The sequence below is a fragment of the Mus musculus genome, chromosome 16 (genome assembly GCF_000001635.26).
Source record: "Mus musculus strain C57BL/6J chromosome 16, GRCm38.p6 C57BL/6J".
Taxonomy (NCBI): Eukaryota; Metazoa; Chordata; class Mammalia; order Rodentia; family Muridae; genus Mus; species Mus musculus.
In genome coordinates this window covers 85062747-85085679 of record NC_000082.6, presented here as the reverse complement: position 1 = coordinate 85085679, position 22933 = coordinate 85062747, and the positions used below count along the sequence as shown (strand labels likewise).

Below are 22933 nucleotides of genomic sequence, written 5' to 3'. Positions count from 1 at the left end.
TTTATTTCCAAACCCAAAGCACCCATCCTTGTGTATGGAAACCCCAGGTTATACCTATCATAGACTTTTTAAAAAAAAAAATCAATAAATTTTGATTTACATATTACTCTCAGTCTATATCAAAACATCCATCTTTCCCGTAAAACTAAACTATGTTCTAGCATAGACTTTGTTAAAAAATTAATTTTTAACAAAATTCAATCCTCTCAATTCTTAAAGAATTTTTTTGCTATTTATTTCCATCTTTAATTGTATTATGTGGATAATTCTCAGTAGGACAATCTGTGCACGAATGCAGATATTCACAGTTGTCAGAGGTGTCGGGTCGCAACGGAGCAGGACATACTGGATGCTAGGGACTGAACTCAACAACAGTAGCCCTCTTAACTCCTGAGCCATCTCTCCAGGCTCTCTCTCTCTCTCTCTCTCTCTCTCTCTCTCTCTCTCTGGGAGAGATTTTTATAATTTAGCCTTCTAACCTTCTTGATGAGTGGCATTCTAATATGCTTTCCCAACCCTCAGGGGACGATAAGAAAGGCTGTCCACTGGTAAATTTCACTTTAATGATAGGGCACAGTGAGCTTCCATTTTGCCCTTTGTCCTGAGGCCTTTTAAAGTAGCTCGTGTTAATCCTTTGCTAGAGCAATTTTTCGTTAGCTATAGGCAATACCAGCAACTTACAGTTAAGTAAAATAATTTGCAAATTAAAAATTCCAGTATCCTTTTAAAATAGAATGAACAGTTGTTAGACTGTAAGCATCTCTCAGTGACTGGCTCAGCACTGTCATCGAGCCCTGGACAGACGAAAACCGATGGATTTGATTTTGTTTCTTGGCACCAGTTTTTCTATTTGTACCCCCAAGAACTCATTTAGGCCATGGACCAGAACATCTTATGTTTTCTTTTGATATTCTAAAAATGGATTCAATATTAACAGTCAGCATTTAATAATAGGCCAGCATTTAATCTGTCCAATAATTACTTATGAAACAGGAAAACATCACAGATGCAAATATGGCTGACCATGTTAACTAAGGAGGGTGGCTATATTAAGGGTTGTGGTCACTTTTGTCTTCCTATACCCTATTTTCCTGAAATACCTCAGTGAATAGGCATTTCCTGGCCGCCAGGATTGGTTACCTGACTTCCTCAGACAGCCTGAGTAGTTCACCTGGGAACGGTCCTTCCTCATAGATGGTATCTGTTTAGCTCTGGAACTAGGTTACAACCTCCTGTGGTCCACACTGCCTTAGGCAGGTTTCTTTGCAGAGGTTTCTCACTAGGGAAGTGGATTTGTAGGAGATGACATCATGGCTCTGTGTGGAGTAAGATGCATGATGCAGCTGCAGAAGTGGGAAGTTTTGAAGTGCCCTTTGCCCTTCCCTTCCTCCAGTACAAGCATGCTTGCCAGAGCTGTGTCAGGGGTAGGGATGGAATAGTCTGATGGCCAGCATTAATCCACAGAATCTAGAATCACCTGGGAGATTGGCCTATGAGCATGCCTGTGGTTGATTATCTTATTATGTTAACTAGGATGGAACAAGTGGCCCACTGTGGGTGGCACCATTCCCTTGCCGGGATCCTGTGCTGCATGTGTGGAACAGGGGAGCAGAGGAGCCTGTTGTATTCCACATTCTCTGCTTCCTGGTAGTGGATGTCACAGCTGTGTGAGAGACTGTCTTTCTTTCCCACCATGATGGACCCTATGTGCCCTTGGATCCTAAGACAGAGTCAGCTCTTTCTCCCTTAGGTCATATTTGTCAGAGAGTTTTTATTTTTACAGCAGGGAAAATCAGATGATAAATGAGGTGCTGTCCATACATTGTGAAACTTATCTTCATGACCTACTCTACCCATCCACTTAGACTAACCTTTAGTGATATTTCTACCTGAAGACATTCCCCTGTGCACCCGGTCAGATTCATTCACTGTATTGACCTAGGACTTGCTTCATTCTGGTATGAAAAGAAATCTCTTCATTCTTCAACAGACATTCATTGTCTAGTAGATGCAGACTTTGTGCTGAAGCAGAGGAATGCCACAATGGACAAAACCAAGAGCAACTAATTTCACAGCTTATGTTATTTTTCACTGTCAATCTTTTACCCTCATGACTATGTATGAACATGCATGAACATGTATGTATGTGTATACAGGAAGGGTGATATGTAACATTCCTAACCCTGGAGTACCAGTCAGGCTTAGGAGCCTTTCTCATGAGATGTAAGTTCAAAGAAAACAAGATTCCATAATTTGAATGAATTACTCTTTCCAGAGTGTTTTTATATAAACACATATATAATACACATTGTGTATGTACAGATTGGAGCTTAACATTTAAAAATGCTGCAGTCTCTAACAATTTGCAAGCAGTTTAAATTTACAAAATACAGAAACAGACATTGGTGTTGACAGTGCTCAAATTAAAGCTATCTGTTTTTGTACTGTAATCCTTAATGACAACGAATGTCAGTGGCTACTTGTGCAGCTGCTATATGGATGCAGAAACTGAAATTAATTCAAGGAGAAGGCACTGGGAATATATAGGGAACATACAGCCATCAAGGATGCATGCATAGGGAATGTATGGACATAAGGTCTTCATGGTAGCAAGGCAGTCGGTTGTTTAAAGAGGCTGACCCACCATGCTAAAGGTAGTGTAGCCTTTGTGGGGTTTTTCGTGCATTGAAAGTTCTGGGTAAGTTCTCTGACCTCCGTCGAGCCCGTGTGTGTCCATGGTGAAATCAGCTGTCATACGCGAATGATACAGGTCCACTCTCCTCTCTTTCAGTTGGTGAGTTTGTGAGCGACGCCCTTCTCGTGCCCGACAAGTGCAAGTTCCTACACCAGGAGCGGATGGATGTTTGTGAGACCCATCTTCACTGGCACACCGTCGCCAAAGAGGTACCAATCTGTGCCCGCTTTCCTGCAGAGCGATCTCCTTGGGGGAGGGGGGAATACAAAGATGTTTTTAGAGGGTTGTTGAAGGCAGTAAGTTCTTGGTGGTTTTTTGTTTTTGTTTTTGTTTTTCGAGACAGGGCTTCTCTGTATAGCCCTGGCTGTCCTGGTACTCACTCTGTAGACCAGGCTGGCCTCGAACTCAGAAATCCACCTGCCTCTGCCTCCTGAGTGCTGGGATTAAAGGCGAGTGCTACCATGCCCGGTGGCAGAAAGTTCTTTATGGAAGCAATGTTCAAGCATTTTAAAACTGAATTTACTTTTTAAAGTAATTTTATTTTTTTGGCAAGGTCACCACTGAACAGAAAGTCTAATGAGCTACCCTGAACCATGTCTGTACACGTTTGTGCTTCTCTATCCATGAACAGCCCTCATGGTCAGCAATAGCTCTCATTAGATACATCTCTGGGCTACATCTTACAGATGAACATAAAGCTGTCATGTTTAATAGGCATATGTAACCTTACATTGAGCATCTTTCTCTATTTATTTTCTACCATCGCTCTTGTCCCATGTGGTTTGCATAATTTAACTAGCTACTGGTGAATGAGCTGGTAGAACAAGGAAGCCACATGTTCAAGGCCACCTGAGGCCACAGTCGTTAAAGTCATACCCTCTCCTGCCACCTTCCTTTCCACGGTGAGCGCATCTGGGGTAGCACGCGCAGCCCTTTGCTAGCCTCTGCTTTGGGCTAAGTCAGTGGAATATTAAGGACAATAGAATGTAGTGAATCGTCACCCTTAGAACCGCACTGTACCCTCCATATAATTATAATGCTTTTCTCCTAAGTAGTTATGTCAAGATGGGGGAGCCAGTGTTCTAGAATTAGGGTCCTTTATCTAGCTCAGGAGTTCACTACCAGCGTCAGTTTTGTACCCCTGTTCCTTCCTAGGAACATTTTTGCTTGTCTGACCTGTAGAGGCACTACCACTGGCAGGTAACAGTCAAAGACCAACAGCTAAAAACCCTCCCAGGAACAGGGTAGACTCCACCTGGCGACGTTTCTTTTCCACATTAATCCCATGGAGGCTGAGCTATAATAGCCCTCTGAGCTATATCCAAGGCCTTGTTTCTAAAGTGCTTCTGAGATCCAAAGTAGAGTCTTGCTAAGGGGCTCACTTTGGTCTTGATATTGCACTATAATTCAATCAGGCCATGAACTTGCCACAGCCTTCCAAGTAGCCAGAATTATAGACTAGATGCACTAGGCCTGGCTCCTCAGCAAATTAATTTAGTCCAAAATATCAAATACGTTGGTTGACGAATTAAAGGGAGAAAAAGGGTTTAACTTGACTTTTATATTTCATGAAAGAGTGTGCTCTGATTCACTGTAAAAACAAAACTTTCTTTATCTAAAAATGATTTTGGAAGTGGAATAGCTGCCTGAGCTTACAGTAGACTACATCCTTTGAAGCCCAGCTTCCCAAATGATAACCTCACTTTGCGCTTCCTCTGAGTTTGCAAAGGAAGACTCCCTTGCTACTACGAAACAACAAACTGGTGATTCCTGTGGGGTTAAAATGCATCTATAATACTTTTACTGTTTCCCTAGGCATGTTGAATTATTAATTTTTTTTCTCTGTCACGGGGAAATAGTTTCTCAGTTTTTCTCTTCGTGCCGATTTCTGCAAAATTAACAGATCCCAGGCAATCAAAAAGATACTGAAAGAGAAATCAGGGCTGTGGAGGGCAGTTTCTTCCTTCCTGGGACTGGGACTCTGAGATATGAGCCAAGAGACACCATTTCCAGAATAAGATGCAACTAACTGCCTATAAAAAAAAATTCTATATCTGGGGTAGAGAAAAGAGGGGATAGGCAAATGTAGACGGAGCCTTCAATTCCTGAAAAGCCATCACAGCCCAAAACGTAAATCATTTCCTGATATTTGTCCCCGTGTTTAGCTTTCTGGAACCTGCTTTCTTTTCATGTTTACTTTGTAAACATAATACATTAAAAAATGTTTTTAGGTATATTTATTTCATTTTATGTATATATTGTATATATTGCCTGCATATATGTATATGCACAGGTCTGTGGCTGGTGCCCATAGGCCAGAGTCAAAATTGGGTATTAGATCCATGGACCTGGCGGTGGGTACGGTTCTAAACCATGGGTCAGGGGTCTGCTACAAGAACAACAAATGCCTTTAACCACTTAGGCCATCTCTCAACCCCACCTACCAAGAAAACAATATAAAGATAGAATACCAGGCAGCCCTTGCTGAACACCGGGTTAGAAACGAGTTCAGACAGCAAGCCGCCCTTACCTTCTGGAGTAGGCTCCAAATCTATCTGTCCATGCTGATTTTCCTGGCTGTGACGGCGGTTCAATTGTTCCAGCTGTGGTTGTGTTCGATTATCTGCGCAGTGACTGCGTTTGATTGTTCCAGCTGTGGCAGTGTTCGATTGTCTGGTCTGTGGCTGTGTTCTATTGTTCCAACTGTGGCGTGTTCGATTGCCCGGGCTGTGGCTGTGTTCGATTGTGTGGACCATGGCTGCTGTCCGACTCTTCTAGCTGTGGTTCGATTGTCCGGGCTGTGGCTGTGTTCGATTGTCCGGGCTGTGGCTGTGTTCGATTGTCTGGGCTGTGGCTGTAGTCCGACTGTCCTTGCTGCGGTTCCATTGTCCTGGCTGCGGCTGCGGTCCGCTTGCCTCTGTGCCCACACTGACTCCTCCTTCCTTTTGTAGACATGCAGCGAGAAGAGCACTAACTTGCACGACTATGGCATGCTGCTGCCCTGCGGCATCGACAAGTTCCGAGGGGTAGAGTTTGTATGCTGCCCGTTGGCCGAGGAAAGCGACAGCGTGGATTCTGCGGATGCAGAGGAGGATGACTCTGATGTCTGGTGGGGTGGAGCGGACACAGACTACGCTGATGGCGGGTAAGGCGGCTTTTGAGATGGGTCTCAGATTGGCTGAGCCATCTCGTCTCTTACAGTTTTTGTATTCTCTGAGTGTGTCTCTCTGTCTCACAGTGGAAAGAGACCTCTCACTCCAGTTATATTTGATAATACCAGAAAAATCTAACCCTGAAGGGCTGCTCTGATTCTTGTATGCCACTTACTGTTAGTGTTACTGATAAACCTTCATGAAGTCATTGGACCACGTTTGAATGTCAGGAATACTGATCAGACTCCACTCAGAGCTGCTCCTCAGTAGGTCTACCAGGAAGCTAGTAGATTTGAGCTCAGCACTCTGGCATGCCATTTTGTCCTGCCATTTGGAAATATTTTTTTATTAGATAATTTCTTTATTTACATTTCAAATGTTATCTCCTTTCCTGGTTTCCCCTCCGAAAACCCCCTATCCCTTCCACCCTCCCCCTGCTCACCAACCCACCCACTCCCACTTCCCTGTCCTGTCATTCCTCTACACTGGGGCATAGAGCCTTCACAGGACCAAGGGCCTCTCTGCCCATTGATGTCCAACAAGGCCATAGTCTGCTACATAGGCAGCTGGAGCCATGGGTCCCTCCATGTGTGCTCTTTGGTTGGTGGTTTAGTCCCTGGAAGCTCTGGGGGTATTGGTTAGTTCATATTGTTGTTCCTCCTATGGGGCTGCAAACCCCTTCAGCTCTTTGGGTCCTTTCTCTAGCTCCTTCATTGGGGACCTTGTGCTCAGTCCAATGGTTGGCTGAGAGCATCCACCTCTGTATTTGTCAGGCACTGGCAGAGCCTGTCACGAGACAGCCCCATCAGACTCCTGTTAGCAAGCACTTCTTGATATCCACAATAGTGTCTGGGTTTAGTGACTGGCCTCTCTCCCTATCTATTCAATACCGTACTTAAAAATACTTTTAAACACTCTTTCGTGAACTCAATACAAATTTTTGGTTAAGGAAGACATGGTTTGTGTTTGTATATTTACTCTTAAGGATTTCCTTCTTCTTTGCTTTTGGTTTGGTTTTGGATGGGTGGGTAGACCCCTCCCCTCAACCATCTTTTTCCTTTGTGTAGTGAGCAACACTAATAAATGTTTGCGGAAGTTCTTTAACTATCTCCAGTTGCGTGATTGCTGGTTGACATTTTTTTTTTGCCTCATTTTCCTTGGGATCTTAACCCCTTCGTTAATTTTCTGACTCTTTTCACTTGTGCACAAATATCCATATTCAAATCATAAGTCTATGAAGCCAGAATTTTTGAGTTAGACCTATGACCCGGTTTGTTGATGAATCCAGGCTATCCTATCCCTGAAATGTAAGGCTCGGGCTTTCCTGCCAAGGTCCTCTCAGCTGTTCCTCAGGGTTTTCTAGCTCAAACGGAACACCAACCAAAAATCACAAAACTTACTATCAGTAAGATGAGGCTTCATTTTAGTACTAGCTGCCTGAGTTTATCAGGACGTGTGTGTGTGTGTGTGTGCGCGCGCGTGTGTTACAGTCTTTTATATCCCCTCTTTACCATTTACTTTCATCCATCTATCTATTTGAGTCAGGATAGAGGCTACATAGAGAGGATACATACAGGATAGAGGCTGCATGTAGCCCTGGCTGGCCAGGACTAGCTATGTAGAATAGGCTGGCCCAGAACTAAGAGCTCTAGCTGCCACTGCCTTCTGGGTGTTGGAATTAAAGGCTTGCACTACTTACTACATCCAGGTAATTGTCTTGCTCCCCCACCTCTCAAAATAATTACATTTGATCTAGCTTGACATAGAGCCAAGGAAACTGAAAAAAAGATTTTCAGATACTTCTCGGTGATGTAAAAGTTCACCACCTATGCATAAGTCTCGTGTTTCCCAGGCAAGAAGTCTCCGGGAAGCAGAATTTGCTTCTGAGATTTCTGTCATCTAATGAGTTAGGGGTTCCCCATAATGGCTTGACAACCCACCCCCTATACTTCTGTTCTATGTACCACATGTGGGACAGGAATGGGTTAAACTTAATTATCTCTCTCTCTTTTTAGAAACGAGGTGGCCTAGTTCTCCCTTATTAAGCCCACTCCTACCCTCCTTGGCCACATCTAGATTTGAACGTTTCAGAGGCTTCGGAAACAAATCCCATCCTTAGGCGTCTGATCACAGAACCAGTACAACCAGCATTCCTAAAGGAAAATCTAGTTACTTAGCCTGGACGTTGTCTGTTTTCATAAGCTACTGGATATTTGATTTGCTAATTTCCAGTGAGTAACCTGACTATGGATTGAGAAAGTATGCAGAATGGTATTTAAACTTGGAAACTTCCATGGCTGGTGTTAAAACTCTAAGGCACTAGATATGTATTTGTAACCATCTTGTTAACCATCAACCTTGTGCTGATGTCACAGGGAACATGTGTATGTGTGTGTGTGTGTGTGTAGAGTTTAGAGTTCAACACTGAGTGTTTTTCTCAACTATCCTCCACCTAATTTTTTTTATACTTAGACACCAAGGCTCAAACTCAGGCTGTCAAGCATTTAATCAAACCCCTACCTCCCAGCCCCAGCAGGGACTTTTTAAATTTTAAAATGATTATTTTTATTTTCTTGAAAGCCACCAGCCTCTGCCAAGCTTCTTCCACATGTAAGACATGTTCTATGCCTCGTAAAACCTTCTTTTTAAGATGGGTCCAGTTTTCCTCAGGTTTTGATCTTTTCATCCTACACTTTTTTCTGAGATACTGACACCATTGCCACGGTATCAGTGGCCCTTTCTCCTGCTGCTGGAAACTGATCCCGGCAGATGGCTTTGCATTCTGACCCAGGTCTCTAGTCTATTCACCACGTCACTGGGTAATTGTACCTTCTTGATACCCATCTCTGAGTCTATGACTTCTTTTAGTTCTCACTGTTACAACTCCCAAGCTAGGAGACATTTGTTTTCCTCCTTTGAATGTGCTGTGTTTGAATGTGCTATGCTACCTCCTAGAGAAGGGGTATAGTATGTTATCTAAACCAGAGAGAACACTCAGACCCCAGCCACCCCCTGCGTGGGTAATATGGTCACCCTGTCATCATCATCAACTTGAAATGCAAGCTGGCTCCTCTCCTAATTATCTTCCTTTGTATTCTGTCTCATGTTCCAACTCCCTCATCCCTTGGAGACGGTGCACGCTTAGTATTCCCAACCATTACATCTGAACCACTCACCGGGTCTTGCTGCCTTTCAGACTCATCATCACAGCAGCAGCATGCAACCCGTCGACCTTTCCTTTCTTTTGCCCATGATCAATCCGGACAGACTGAACCACTCACATATACCCCACACATCCTAGACTTGCAGAGATGTTCACATTTCCCAAATATATTTTGGTCAGTTCTCAATGCCGGGGAAAACTTAACTTCTTCCTGTAACCACTTCCGAATTTCCTGAGCTATCGAGTTGTGTAACTGAGCCGGTTGATTCCACGTCGTAACAGCAGCTGAAACCTTAATGTTTCTGGATGCTCCTGATTACTGTCCCCATTTGAGGACAGATCATCGTCTACCAAGCCATCAATCCAAACCAACTGCCTTGGTCCCTAGCATCACCTTTCTTCCTTGCTGTATCTATGACCCTTTCATAGCTAACCTCTGTGGATGTCTAGAGCAAGGTACCTGGCATTTGGTGGACACTCATGTGCAAGTCTCCTTTGCTACCTAAATATCTCCTGTCCCTTATTCTTCTAGCCTGGATTCCTGGTTACCCCCCACCCCCCAACTCCCTCCATTACCCTTTCCATCTCACTGGCTCCACCTCCTTTACCTCTAAACCTGCTCTTTCTGGAATGATTATTCTCTGGTACTCCCTTCCTTATTTTGGGAGCACACCAATGAAAGTGGTGATCTCGTACTGTCCCATCCTTCTCGGCAGGCCCATCACTGCTCCATTTTTAGGTTTCTGGGGTTTATTTGGAATAGTTAGCGAATGACGGTGACATACTTCTTGGGATGTCAAAATAAGAAAATGTCGTAACCTAGGAAAACTGAGGTCAGGACCCTGCATGTGTCCTGGATGTACGATACGTTACGGTGGACTTGTATGATAACTGTACAATAAAATGAGTTTTGCTTAATTATTATTATTTTTCTCCAAGAAAGAGTTAAAGTTCAGAAATACTATTCCTTCTTAGAGTTACTTACACTGCTCAGAAAGGTAGCAAGTGCTGGGATTCCAAGAGTTAACAGCCCATCAGTTCCTGAGAGTTTGTCACTTGGCAAGTGGAAACACCTGGCATAATTGTGTAAACATTAGGTGCTCAACAAATATTTGAGTAGAATTGGAGTGGCCCTGACATCAAATCCGTACAGAGGCGCAGTCATTGTCACCAAAGGTCAGCACATATACACAAAGTGATTGGTATAAAGAAAAAGGAAAACCCAAACAAACAGCAGAGGAACATCATTCTTGGTAGGCAATGATTACATGAAATTGCATCAGAAATCCCTGAAGCTAGAAATTGTATTGAAAAATGTACTGAGACCAAAGGAAAATTAATCCTTTCTTAATGACCTTTAATGTGGAGCCTACATGAATACCTCATTCAAAAAAGTGTGATAAAGTTAGAAATAAAGACAAGATTACTTTTCTTAGACCCTAGGGTAAAAGTCAGTTTGTGTTTGTGTTTGGTTTGGTTTGTGTGTTTGGCAGGACCAACCATTGTACCTAAAGCTAGGGTGGGGGTGCTTTACCACCGACGTTCAGCATTTGCCCTTTTATTACTATTTGTTTTTAATTTCCGCTGGCGACAGACTCTCCCTCTGCAGTACAGGGAGCCTTCGGCTTTCTGTACACTTGCATCAGCTTCCGGATTAGCCAGGATTATTGGGGCTGTGCAACCACACTGGCTCCTGAAGTCCATTCTTAGACAAACTTCTTCCTTTGGAATCAGTAAGTTCCTTTTGTTTCTGTCAACTTGGAGTGCTTAAAAAAAAATCAAACAAACAAACAAAACCTGTAGGTAAAATCCCAGTAAATACAAGTTATATGCATGGGACTACCAGCTGTTGGCAAGCATTCTGTGATTTGAGAAACAAACTTCAGTGAAGAGCAGTATTTCCCAATGGTGAACGATTTTCACTCAAGGGGCATCTGGAAATGTCTGCCGGCAGTTTGAGTTGTCACAGTGTGGGTAGTGTGAGAGAAATGTCATTGTCATCAAGGGGGCTAGGGATGATGACACTGCCAAACATCCCACAGTGTATAGGACATCCCTATGACATTGTGGAGTGTGCTGGGGTTAAGGGCCCCCAATTTGGAGGCAAGAAAGATGCTCCAAGGCCAAGAGTACATGTTGCTCTTGCAGAGGACTTGGGTTTGGTTCCGAGCATCCGCATGGCAGGGCACAGGCATCTGTAACTCTAGTTCCAGGGCCTCTGCCATCCTCATTTAGCTTCCATGGGCACTACATGCATACGCTGTGCACACATACATGCAGGCAAAACATTGTACACATAGAAAAATATATATCAATCTAAATTAAAACCAGTTTTTTTTCCCCAAGTGTCAGGGTTCATACCTATAGACCCAGCGCTTGGGAGACAAACACAGGAGTTTTCTGGGAGTTCAAGGTTACCTGGGCCACAGAGCTTGTTCTAGGCCAGCCAAGACTGCATAATAAGACTCCATCCAACAAAACAAAACAAAACAAAACAAAACAAAACAAAACAGGGGGGGGAAAACCTCTATTTGAAGGTTTGTTTACCATTTAACTTTTAGGGAACCTACTCTCCATTCAAGGCTCTGCCTCTAATTCTGCATGGACAAAGAAGCAACCATCTACCCACCTTGAGAGTCTTCCTCTAAAGTACAGTTTGGGGATTTTTTTATCCCTCCCTCTCTCTCTCCTTCGTTCTCTCTCTCCCTTCCTTCTTCCCTCCCTTCCTCCTCTCTTCTTCCTCTCTCCTTCCTATTCTCTCCCTGCTCCTTCCCATTCTCCCTCTGTTCCTCCTTCCCTCCCTCCCTCCCTCCCTCCCTCCCTCCCTCCCTCCCTCCCTCCCTCCCTCCTTCCTTCCTTCCCTCCTTCCCTCCCTCCCTCCCTTCCGTCCATCCATCTAAATAAACCTTCCTAGCCTCAGCTGCAGCCTTAAAATTCTGTCATCAAAATGTGCTTAAGTGCAGGGAACTTTTATTGAGACTTCTCATTTGTACCAAATTATTTTATGAATCTATGATCTCAGTTTTGCTACTGTAAACTACCATTATACTTTGGGAGGGGGTGTTGTAGCTTAAGATATTCAGTGAATTTTAAAAGCATGAGAGAGGGAGAAAAAAAAAAGCATGAGAGAATCTTAATGACCATTGCATTCCATTTGAATTTTTTTAAAGCTGTCAGATGAGGGGCAAATTATTATGGTTTGATCTGATTGTAAGTTTTGGTCCATATAGATTTACTTATAGCTAAAACAAAAACTTTAATCCTAAAGTATTACCATCATGTACTTTGCATTCAAAGTCTTACTGTTTACTCCTTGAGTTCTGTTTATTATGGTTCATCGTCTGTTTTTATCCCACTGTGAGATGTTACACAGGTGGTCAATGCAGAGCACAGACTTCCATGAACTCTTCCTTAATCACCCCTTGTAGGCAGGATAGGAAGTTCACATTAAGGACTTGTTTGTAAAGCAGCACTCTGCTAGGTATAGTGACTGAAAAATCACTGTCATTATGGCCTCTGTACCCCAAGATCCTCTCAGACATTAATAGCCACATGACTTTATAGAGTAAGTTTTATTTGACCATCTATCTTCTCCTTTATATCTGTGGAGTCCAAGTTCTTAGAATAGTCTTGTTCAGTTTCTGCCTTGGGCTTTAAGAAAAGGCTACTCAAGGCTGACGGGAGAAGAAAACACCACGGATGTTAGACGGACACCAAGTGAATCACACAAATGATGAACGAAGGTCTGGAGTCTTTGTCAGTGGATGAGTCGAGTCTGAATGGAACCGATGAAGCAGCGCATGGCTTTGCGATGTGACTGTCACAGTGCTGGCTTGGCAGCTTCCAGAGCTGGGCTGGGCTGTCTGCCTCTGGTCTGAATAAAGGAACTAACTTGACAATGATGACGAGGAGAATTGCAGAGACTTGTACTTGCCCTTGAGGACACTGGCCGCCACTACCAAGGCCTTATTAGAAATGCTGTCTCTAAAGTTAATAAACTTGGATCGCATATACATTCAGAAAAAAAAAAACAAATCACGTTAATAGTCTTCACCGGATTCCAGACGATGTGAGGCCAAGCCAGTGGGGTTTGTTTCGGTTTCTGAGCAGGAGATGGCAGAGAGAAGAGCGTTTTTCCTGTATAGGACTTGGCTGCTGGTATCTGAGGTACAGTTGGTACTGCATTGAGCACAAGGTGCCCACTAATAGAAAGTCATCTGATGACATAACCCACACTCTTGGAAGTGTTATTTTAAGGGCTGGGTTATTCAGTGATGGTGATTTCAGGACCGTGGTCCACGGTCAGAGAGTAAGACAAGAGAAGAAGATATAGATTCTTGTTGTTTTGACTGGATACAGTGACTCGCACCCACAAGAGCTAATTTCCTGATGAAGCTGGGATCAAGATAATGTCATCTCTAGAGTAAAATCCCTTGTTTGTATGGAATTTATCACCGTCTCATGTCAAAGTCATGACATTTAAAATCTTTAATTTACGTATTAAGTTGTTATGGCAAAAGATATTTCTCTTACTAGAACTACACGGCATGAAGCGGTGCCAATCGCTTTCTGTAAGAAACTCAGCAAAATGTGAAAGCATGTAGTTCGGTAGAAGGAAGTCAGTCTTTAGGCAAGTGTGAAACCACATCCTCTCACTTCCCATATTTATGAACTAACATTTTAAGGGAACCGGTGAAATTAATTGTGAAACTAGAGATGGTGGGCATGCCCAATTTTGTTGAAGCCAGGACATGAGTGTGTCCAAGTAGATGAGGAAAGGGGAGCCCTGTTAGCAAATAAGATCGTCTGGCTTTGCAATCGATGACCCTTAGACAGAGAGACTCACACGGGGCGAATCGCAGAGAAGAAGAGACCGTAGTGTTCAGCCATAAATGACATCTGTGCCATGCTCCCATGGCTCAGGGATCATCACAGAACGTATAAGAGCCAAAGGTTGCAGAGCACTACTTCAAGAAAGGGTTCCTTTGGACATCATAGGCTTCGCTGCCCATGTGAACCCATAGCAGCTGTGACTACATGCAGAAGACCTGTGTAAGATCAAGCCAGTCAGAACTCTAATGTAGGGACTGGAAGGACTCAGGAAGCCCCACTCCTAGTTGAACAGCTATTGACAATGGAAAACTTCACTGAGAGGGTGTGTCAGTTTTCTTCAGGGGTGCAGGCCAGGGTAGGCTGCCCATGCACCAGTGGCTGGCCCTATGCTTAGGCACATACCAGCAGCACCGCACCAGCTAGACTGCCTGGTTAATATGTTAATAAATAGCAAGCACATGAAGTTGTGAGGTAGCTTTGGAAGGAAGAGACATAAGAGGGGGCAGAGAGGTAAGATGGTCTGAATTTCATCAAGACATTATAAACATGGATGAAAATCTCAAAGAATAATTTAAAATATACATTTTTTTAAAACATGCTTTAACCCTAGCATATCTGTTTGCGCCTCTTTCCTCTGACAGGGGTAATGTTAGATAACTTGTATCACAGTGCTTTTTGGTCTACTGACTAATGTACGGACACATTTATAACGTGTAGACTGGATCCCGAAGGGAGGTAAACCCCTATGGAGCTGATCTGTAGACCACCCCACCCCAACCCTGTCTCGTTCTGCCAAATTATAAAAGCACTCTTCGGGGTGTGGAGCCCAGTGTCCTACATCTGCTCAATAATCATGACCAGTATACTGTGTTCTTCTCTCAGTCGACTCTTAAGGCTTTGTCACTGTTGTAACTGATACTGAGAGATGAGCACATCTCAGACCTCTTGTCTTAGATGAGGCTGAGAACATCTTAAAGCAGCTGTTGGTAGCAAGCGAGTGATGATACTCCTTTTTTATATGCCTGTTTTATCTCTTAAATATCCAAGAATTATTTTAAAGATGCAAAAAAAGGACCAAAATATAAGATTCCCTATGACTGGAAATTGCCCATTAAATTAGTTGTGGTTGACTTTGGTTCTCTTGGATATTTTTAAATAGAAACTTAATGACTGTTTAAACTTTCAATTTCCACATCTGAAAACCTTCCATTTTATATCTCAGTTATATATTTCCGAAATAGAGAAGAATTGCAAGTAAGAGCAGATTAAGTTTTTAATCTTCTGCCCCCTGGAATATGCTGTTCATCGGCTTCCCATTGTAGAACCGTTGATTGTCATGTTAATCGGCCTTCAGCAGAATTTTATAGCCAGTGTTGTTAGAGCTGGAGCTGAGTTGTACAAGTATCAGATGTAGTAATGAAAGACTTTGGCTTTATGAAAATGTGTGTCCAGGGTATTCCTGGGACAGCGGCACCTCATTTAATTGAGGAGTATGCAGGTCCTAAGTCCATTGACACAGCATTGCCAGGCACCTATCCCACAAGGCTCCAGACCCATCCACTACTCATGCAATACTCATGCAATACTCATGCTGACACTCCCTTAGCAATGCAGGACATAGAGCATCTGAAACCGGGAGGCCTTCTAAGTCCCTTCAGCTTGACAGTATTGTTTCTACCCATGCAAATTGGGAATTGACCATATAGCCATTTTAGATACACATTTATGACATCCATAGTCTCTGATTTAACCCCCTACATTGAATGGGGATTTTTGTTGTTGTTGGTTTTTTTTTTTTTTTTGTTTTTTGTTTTTGTTTTTTTTCTCTGTCATCAACACAAGTGACAGGCTTTTCCTTGGATTCCCTGGATTTTAACCGTCAGGTACCAGTACATGCACACACAGGCCCAGGCATCTGTGGGCACAGGAGTTCGAGCAACCATAGCAGACCACGGAAAGCTTAGAAGGTCCTTGGAATCCTTTATTTCCTCTCCATATCTGACTTACCTATCCTACTATTACCAGCCTGCTCTTCTTGTGTGCTCTTCAGTCAAGGCATTGATTGGGTCTTTTGTTTATTGGATTATAACTACCTGCTCTCTCTTTTTGTCTTTGATTGTAAATATTAGTTAAGGCAAATAGTTCAAGACTTACTTCTGTAGCCTGGAAGACCTCGTTATTTTACAGATAAATGAATTCCAGTGCATACGGGTGTTGTTATTGGCTGCTGGCCCCCAGCCCCAGTTGGGTTCCGTGATATCTGTTCTATCTTTAGAAACACTCCTTGAAGTATTAGAGCCCAGGGCTCTGCACTGTTACTTCTGCAAATTCTGCCAGGTTTGCTTCACCTAATCTGTTTATCCTGTCCAAATACAATCTTAGTCTAAAGTACCTTAAAAGACAACCAAAATTAGTACCCTCCTAAAGTCTTATCATTAACTTTCTCCTATGCATTCATACTTCTTCAACATACAGATTGAAAGCTTATAGCCTCTATAGAGCAGCTACAGTGTGGAACACGTGAATACATAACCCTGATGTAGAACTCCCCAACATGCTTTGGTGAGTTCCCAACATACTAAAGAGCCAATATGCAGGGTGAATGCAGGGAAGTCTTGCTTGAAGCAATGTAAGTGGATACAGTTACAGAGATTGTTTTTGTGCCAAGCCCTCATGTAATCTATGATTCTGTGTGTGTGTGTTCCTGTTGTATATATGCAGGTGAATGTATGTGTGCATATGTATGTGGAAACCAGAGAACAAATTTGGCTATTGTTCCTCAAGTGCTGTCAACCTTGTTTTTAGAGACAGGCTACCACTGGCGTAGAGCTCATCGAATAAGCTGAGCTGGCCAGTCTGTGAGCCCCAGAGATCATTTGATCCTAACCTCCCCACTCTGAGATTATAAATGTGGAGCACCATTCCCAGCCATACATATATATGTATGTAAACATTACATACATATGCTGGGATTTGAGGAGGGAAATCCTTCCCTTGAGAGGGAAACACCTTCTGGGTGTCAGCCCTCTATTTCCTCCCCAACCCCCCACTTCCCCACACATATCAAGTCTCTGCAGGACTAGGCACAGCCTTTCCCACTGAGGCCAGGTAAGGCTGTCCATTTAGGGATGCAGGATCTATAGGCAGGCAAGCAGACAACAGGCTCAGGAACAGCCTCTGCCCCAGTTGTTTAGGGGTCCCACATGAATACCAAGCTGCTCATCTGCTACATATGTATGGGGGAGAGAAGGGGGCTAGGTCCAGCCTGTGCTCATGCTTTAGTTGGTCAATCTCTGGGAGCTCTCAAGGATCCAGGTTAGTTGACTGTTGGTCTTCCTGTGGAGTCTCTGTCCTCTGTGGCTCTCCCAACATTTCTCCCAACTCTTCCATAAGACTCCTCAAGCTCCATCTCATGTTTGGATGTGAGTTTCTGCATCTCTTCCCATTGGCTGCTGGGTGGAGCCTGTTAGAGAAAGTTATGCTAGGCTCCTGTCTGCAAGCATAATGTCAGTTAGTTAGTAATGTCAGGGATTGGTTCTTGCCCCTGGGATGGGACTCAAGTTGAGGCAGTTTGGTTACCTATTCCCGCAGTCTCTGTTACCTTTGTCCCTGCACATCCTGTAGGCAGGACATATTTTGGGTCAAAGGCTTTGTGGGTGAGTTGCTGCCCCTATCCCTCCACTGGGGATAGTTGCCTAGTTACAGGAAGTAGCAATATCAGAATCCATTCACAGCTAGAGTTGCCCCCTTAGACCCTCTGAGGCTTCTCCCATCGTAGGTCTCTGGCACTTCCTAGAGATCGCCCCTGCCCTCAGCTGATCTCTGTTCCCTCTCCCTTCTTCTCCCTACATATGACCTAGCCCCACTCCCCTCCCACAGGAACAGACAAGTCTCCCTGCCTGTAGTCCTCTTCCCCTGACAGGCTCATGGCCAGTTTGGTGTTTTGTTTTGTTTTGTTTTGTTTTGTTTTGTTTTGTTTTGTTTTGTTTTGTTTTTGTCTTGGATATCAGCTCCTTGTTTCACAGAAATGAAAGGAGTCACCCTTTTCAGAAGATCCAGGCTTCACTATTTCAGTCTTGGCATCCCGTCTGTGTGTCCTGACACTGACCCCGCGCTTCAGCATTTTATTTGCTCCTTGTCTTTTTCTCCTCCAGTGGAATGCGCACCATGAGGAGGGGCAACTTACTCTCCTTGTCCCTTTGGGAACCTCATATCTGACTCAAGTTCTAGCGCACGTTATCCACCGGCTAACGTTATCCATCTTCTTGTGTCCATTGTCTGTGGTTTTGGCTTCCACGATCTAAAAATATTAGTTGGAAGTATCTAAAAATAAGATTCGTAAACTTTTCAGTTGCGTGCTGCTTTGAGTAGCATGGTGACATTTGGCGCCATCTGCTCCCTTCTGCTCAGGACATGAGCCACCCTTTCCCAACAGATCCACACTGTGTATGGGTCTTGCCTGTTAATAGTTGTCTCAGTTCTGCAACCGAAAGTTGTGGTATTATAATGCTTATGGATTTTTAAAAGCATTTGTTTAATAATGGTTGTAAAGGGCAAAGATGATGCTGACAGCTTTTATATTTGTTTGTTTATTGTCAAGAGAAGCCATAAAATATCATCTTACACCGTCACATAAGGTACTGTTCAATAACATACTGTGGAAAAGAGACCAGATTCATACAATGTCTATTATGGGACATTGTTCTAATTGCTTTTTGTAGTTATTAGTTTCTTACTATGTCTGGTTTATAAAAGTAAATTTTATGAGACATAGATGTGCGCAAGGGATAAAATCTATAATATGTATGGAGTTCAGTGCTCTCTACAGTTCCAGGAGCCCTCTGGGGGGCCTTGGGATGTCTCCTCACACATAATGCTGTTTAAAACATTGTTCCCAATTAATAAAATGGGATATTTACTGTTGAATAAAACCTATAAGGCATCTCAAAATCTTTCTCATAGATCTCTGAATTGACAGCAGTCGTGAAATACGTTCCTGGGTTGATCAGGGACAGAAACAAGAGCTGTACAATTAGACTTCAGAAGGCCAGTCTCTGTTTCTACTCCAGGTGATAATGTAAATGGTCCATGTTAGCCATGCACAAAGTGAGGGGCCATCTGCTCCACTATCAGTGGTCTTTCAGGAATTGTACCTCTTCATTTTTTTTTCAATGCTGTGTATTTAAGAGTCATAAGAAGGCCAATTCAAACAGACTGTATTCGTGGCCCAAATTTCTGGCCCTTCATTTCTAGCTGTCTGTTGATGATCCTTTTCCAATAGTATCTGTCAGCATGTCAAATCCATCATGATCAAAGCCGGATCCATTAACGTCTGCTCCTTGCCACTGGGCCTTCCTGCTGTATCCCGTTGCCATTAGTAACCATCCCTACCCTTTCTCCATCTTGAAGCACAAGATTCATCTTCCCACTAACCCCGCCCCATCCAGACGGCCACCAGTTCTGTTATTCTCTGAAACCCCTCATGGTTTCTCAGCCTCCTTGGCTGTGCTTCTCCTGAACCTTCTCCACACAGCCCCTGTCACTCTGTCACCTGTCTGACCCCCATGCCGCTTCCAGCGCACGAATGTCGATGTGTGACCGCTCTTCCATCCTTTGACTTAAAGTTTGTTTATTACACGCTGGGTTCCTGTGCATAAGGATCCAGATGAGTCTTCAGCCGGTGAAAACAAACTCTTTCATAGTACAGCCATGGCCTGCCTTCTGTTTTCTGTGAACACTCACTCGTGTTCTGCAGCCTACAGAGCTCTTGGCCCTCTGTTGTCCCCTTTCCCATGTGCTCTTTCCTGTAGCTTCGTACTCATATATTGCTTCCCACTTTATTATATTTTGATTCTGTTCTTAAGTCTGCCTTCTCCAGATCTTGTCTCTCTCTCTATATATATGCAAATATATTTATAAATTGTTATATATTGCTTATATACTTTATATATGTATTGTTTTATATATTGTTTTTATATGTTTATATTTATTATTTATATATAGAAACAAAAATGTTTGATTTATATAGTAAACTGATAATAAATAGGGTGAACAATAACTAGTAGTAAAACAGGGCCATTATATCAGGTTGTGGCAATAAAAGCTAGTCAAAATGCATGAATTGTTTCTCTCAGAAACTTTTCACAAAATATTTTAAGTCCGAGGCCGACCCGAAGGAGAGTAACTGAAGCCACATCTAATGAGGTGACTTACTGTGTACTTAGTGTCATCTGTCTTCCTGATAGAACAAAGCACTCACAGAAGCAGCTGTTGTCAGGGACTTCACCTAAAACACAAGATGTGGCCACACTGAGCGCACTACATGTGACTCTCCATCTACCCTTGCTGCACTGTGTAAGGAACACTGGTGTCCTGTGTGCTGACTCTGAGTTTTCCAGATACTTCTTGAGAAAATTCTTATCAAGGCAAGAAACTGGCCTTGCTGGTAAAGGAAAAAAAAAATTACCCACAGTGGAAAAGCCCTTTTCCTATCTAAACACGCATTCCTCAGTTTTCTGGCTACCGAGTCCTTTCATGATGCAGTAGTGATAGGCTTAAATTTATATCACCTCTAGTTTATATCCAATTGAAAAGACTCCCTTACTCACTTCAAACCCTCAGAAACAAAAAGAAGTGGGGTATGTGAGGATCCCTGGTGTAGCTTCCTTTCTTGCTATTTTTTCCGGGATGAGACAACAAGACATGTCTGGTCTTTCCGGAAAGGCTCTCCTGAGAGCATAGGTGCAACCAGCATCCCAGGGGTTCTGCCCTTTCTTAGAAGAAGGGTTGCAGGTTCCTATGGCTACGTCACGTATGAAACCAATGTGGCTTTCATACAAGCAGGAAGCTTCCCTTTCTCCTTCTCCTTTCCGAGGTCGTGTGTGTGTGTGTGTGTGTGTGTGTGTGTGTGTGTGAGAGAGAGAGAGAGAGAGAGAGAGAGAGAGAGGCTTGATTAGTTTCTCACTTTAAGACAGTCCTAGAAAGCTGGATAAGCATTTAGCTCACAGATCACCTGCAGTTTTATGCTTGTTAAAAGAAAGCAGAAGAGAAGACTGGGCACAGTGTCCCTCAGATGCTTGTGTTCATGGTGTCTTCTCCAGCTGCCTTCATTCAATACTTTTCTCACGGCTGGGAGCAAACACCAGGACAGGCTATAACCTAAAGCTTCCCGTGAAAGACCCACTTCTTTTTTTTTTTATTAGATATTTTCTTCACTTACATTTCAAATGCCATCCTGAAAGTCCCCTATACCCTCCCCCACCCTGCTCCCCTACCCACCCTCTCCCACTTCTTGGCCCTGGCTTTCCCCTGTACTGGGGCATATAAAGTTTGCAAGACCAAGGGGTCTCTCTTCCCAATGATGGCTGGCTAGGCCATCTTCTGATACATATGCAGCTAGAGATACGAGCTCTGGGGGTACTGGTTAGTTCATATTGTTCCACCTATAGGGTTGCAGATCCCTTCAGCTCCTTGGGTACTTTCTCTAGCTCCTCCATTGGGAACCCTGTGATCCATCCTATAGGTGACTGTGAGCATCCACTTCTGTATTTGCCAGGCACTGGCATAGTATCATAAGAGACAGCTATACCAGGGTCCTTTCAGCAAAATCTTGCTGGCATATGCAATAGTGTCTGGGTTTGGTGGCTGATTATGGGATGGACCCCCAGGTGGGGCAGTCTCTAGATGGTCCATCCTTTCATCTTAGCTCCAAACTTTGTCTGTACAACTCCTTCCATGGGTATTTTGTTCCCTATTCTAGGGAGGAATAAAGTATCCATGCGTTGGTCTTCCTTCTTGATTTTCTTGTGTTTTTGGAAATTGTATCTTGGATATTCTAGGTTTCTGGGCTAATATCCACTTATCATTGAGTGCATATCAAGTGACTTCTTTTATGATTGTGTTACCTTACTCAGGATGATATCCTCCGGATACATCCATTTGCCTAACAATTTCATAAATTTATTGTTTTTAATAGCTGAGTAGTACTCCATTATGTAAATGTACCACATTTTCTGTATCCATTCCTCTGTTGAGGGACATCTGGGTTCTTTCCAGCTTCTGGCTATTATAAACAAGGCTGCTATGAACATAGTGGAGCATGTGTTCTTCTTACTGGTTGGAATATCTTCTGGGTATATGCCCAGGAGAGGTATTGCTGGATCTTCTGGTAGTACTATGTCCAGTTTTCTGAGGAACCACCAGACTGATTTCCAGAGTGGTTGTACAAGCTTGCAATCCCACCAGCAATGGAGGAGTGTTCCTCTTTCTCCACATCCTAGACAGCATCTGCTGTCACCTGAATTTTTTATCCTAGCCATTCTGACTGGTGTGAGGTGGAATCTTAAGGCTTCTCGGCCTCCTGAAACAGTGCTACCACCTAGGAACCAAGGGTTCCATACACGAGTGTTTGGGAAATGCCTCTCACGCAGGCCATAGCACAGCTTTGGACAGTCCAAATGCTCATCCCTTAGTCATCCCTGCCTGTCCTAGATAGTGTTCCTGAGTTCAGTTCCCCTTTTGTGCTCATCACCTTGGACTGTGCCAGTAGACCACCATTTCTTCAGTTCGTAGTCTTTTTTGGTCTATAGGATGTGCGTACCAGGAGGGCAGAGACATTCTCTGATTTGTTTCTCGCAATGTCCCCCAGATTTTGAACATGCCCCCAAACTTAGTATGAAGCCTATTGTCCAAATGGATAGAGATCATGGATTCCCTGATCTCCATTTGCAATCTGCACACGGTCGGTCACCCATACTCACCAAGACCCTGATCTTCAGGAATTTGTTCCTTCAGAGGTTTCTGGCATAGCCTCTGATGAACCAGGATTTTGTTTTCTCACATCAAGAATTTAGAATGGTTCTAGGACTTTTTTTTCTTTCTCACTGCAGGTGCTTCTACTTAATCCTGCACGGATCATAAAGCTGTCAGGACAATGTACTTTATATTATATATCACTTTTCTTACTTCCAAGATAGCCTTGGGGGGAAGAAAAGCACTTTAGTCTTTTACTGTAATTATAGTCCAGATTTAGAAGCCTTGCCAGAATATCATTCTACCACACTTTTTTATGATGCTGAAATATTTTAAAGA

At 43.4% G+C, this 22933-nt stretch overlaps 1 protein-coding gene across 7 annotated transcripts in view; it reads left to right on the top strand.

Annotated features, from left to right (window-relative positions):
- The window catches only part of App (amyloid beta (A4) precursor protein), a 222590-nt gene that overhangs the window by 89576 nt on the left and 110081 nt on the right, over positions 1-22933 (top strand). For all 7 annotated transcript variants that reach the window (XM_006522873.3, NM_007471.3, NM_001198825.1 and 4 more), the window contains exons 4-5: positions 2792-2904; positions 5647-5840. In XM_006522873.3, the coding sequence (XP_006522936.1) occupies positions 2792-2904; positions 5647-5840 (307 nt within the window). The remainder of the gene's footprint in view (positions 1-2791; positions 2905-5646; positions 5841-22933) is intronic.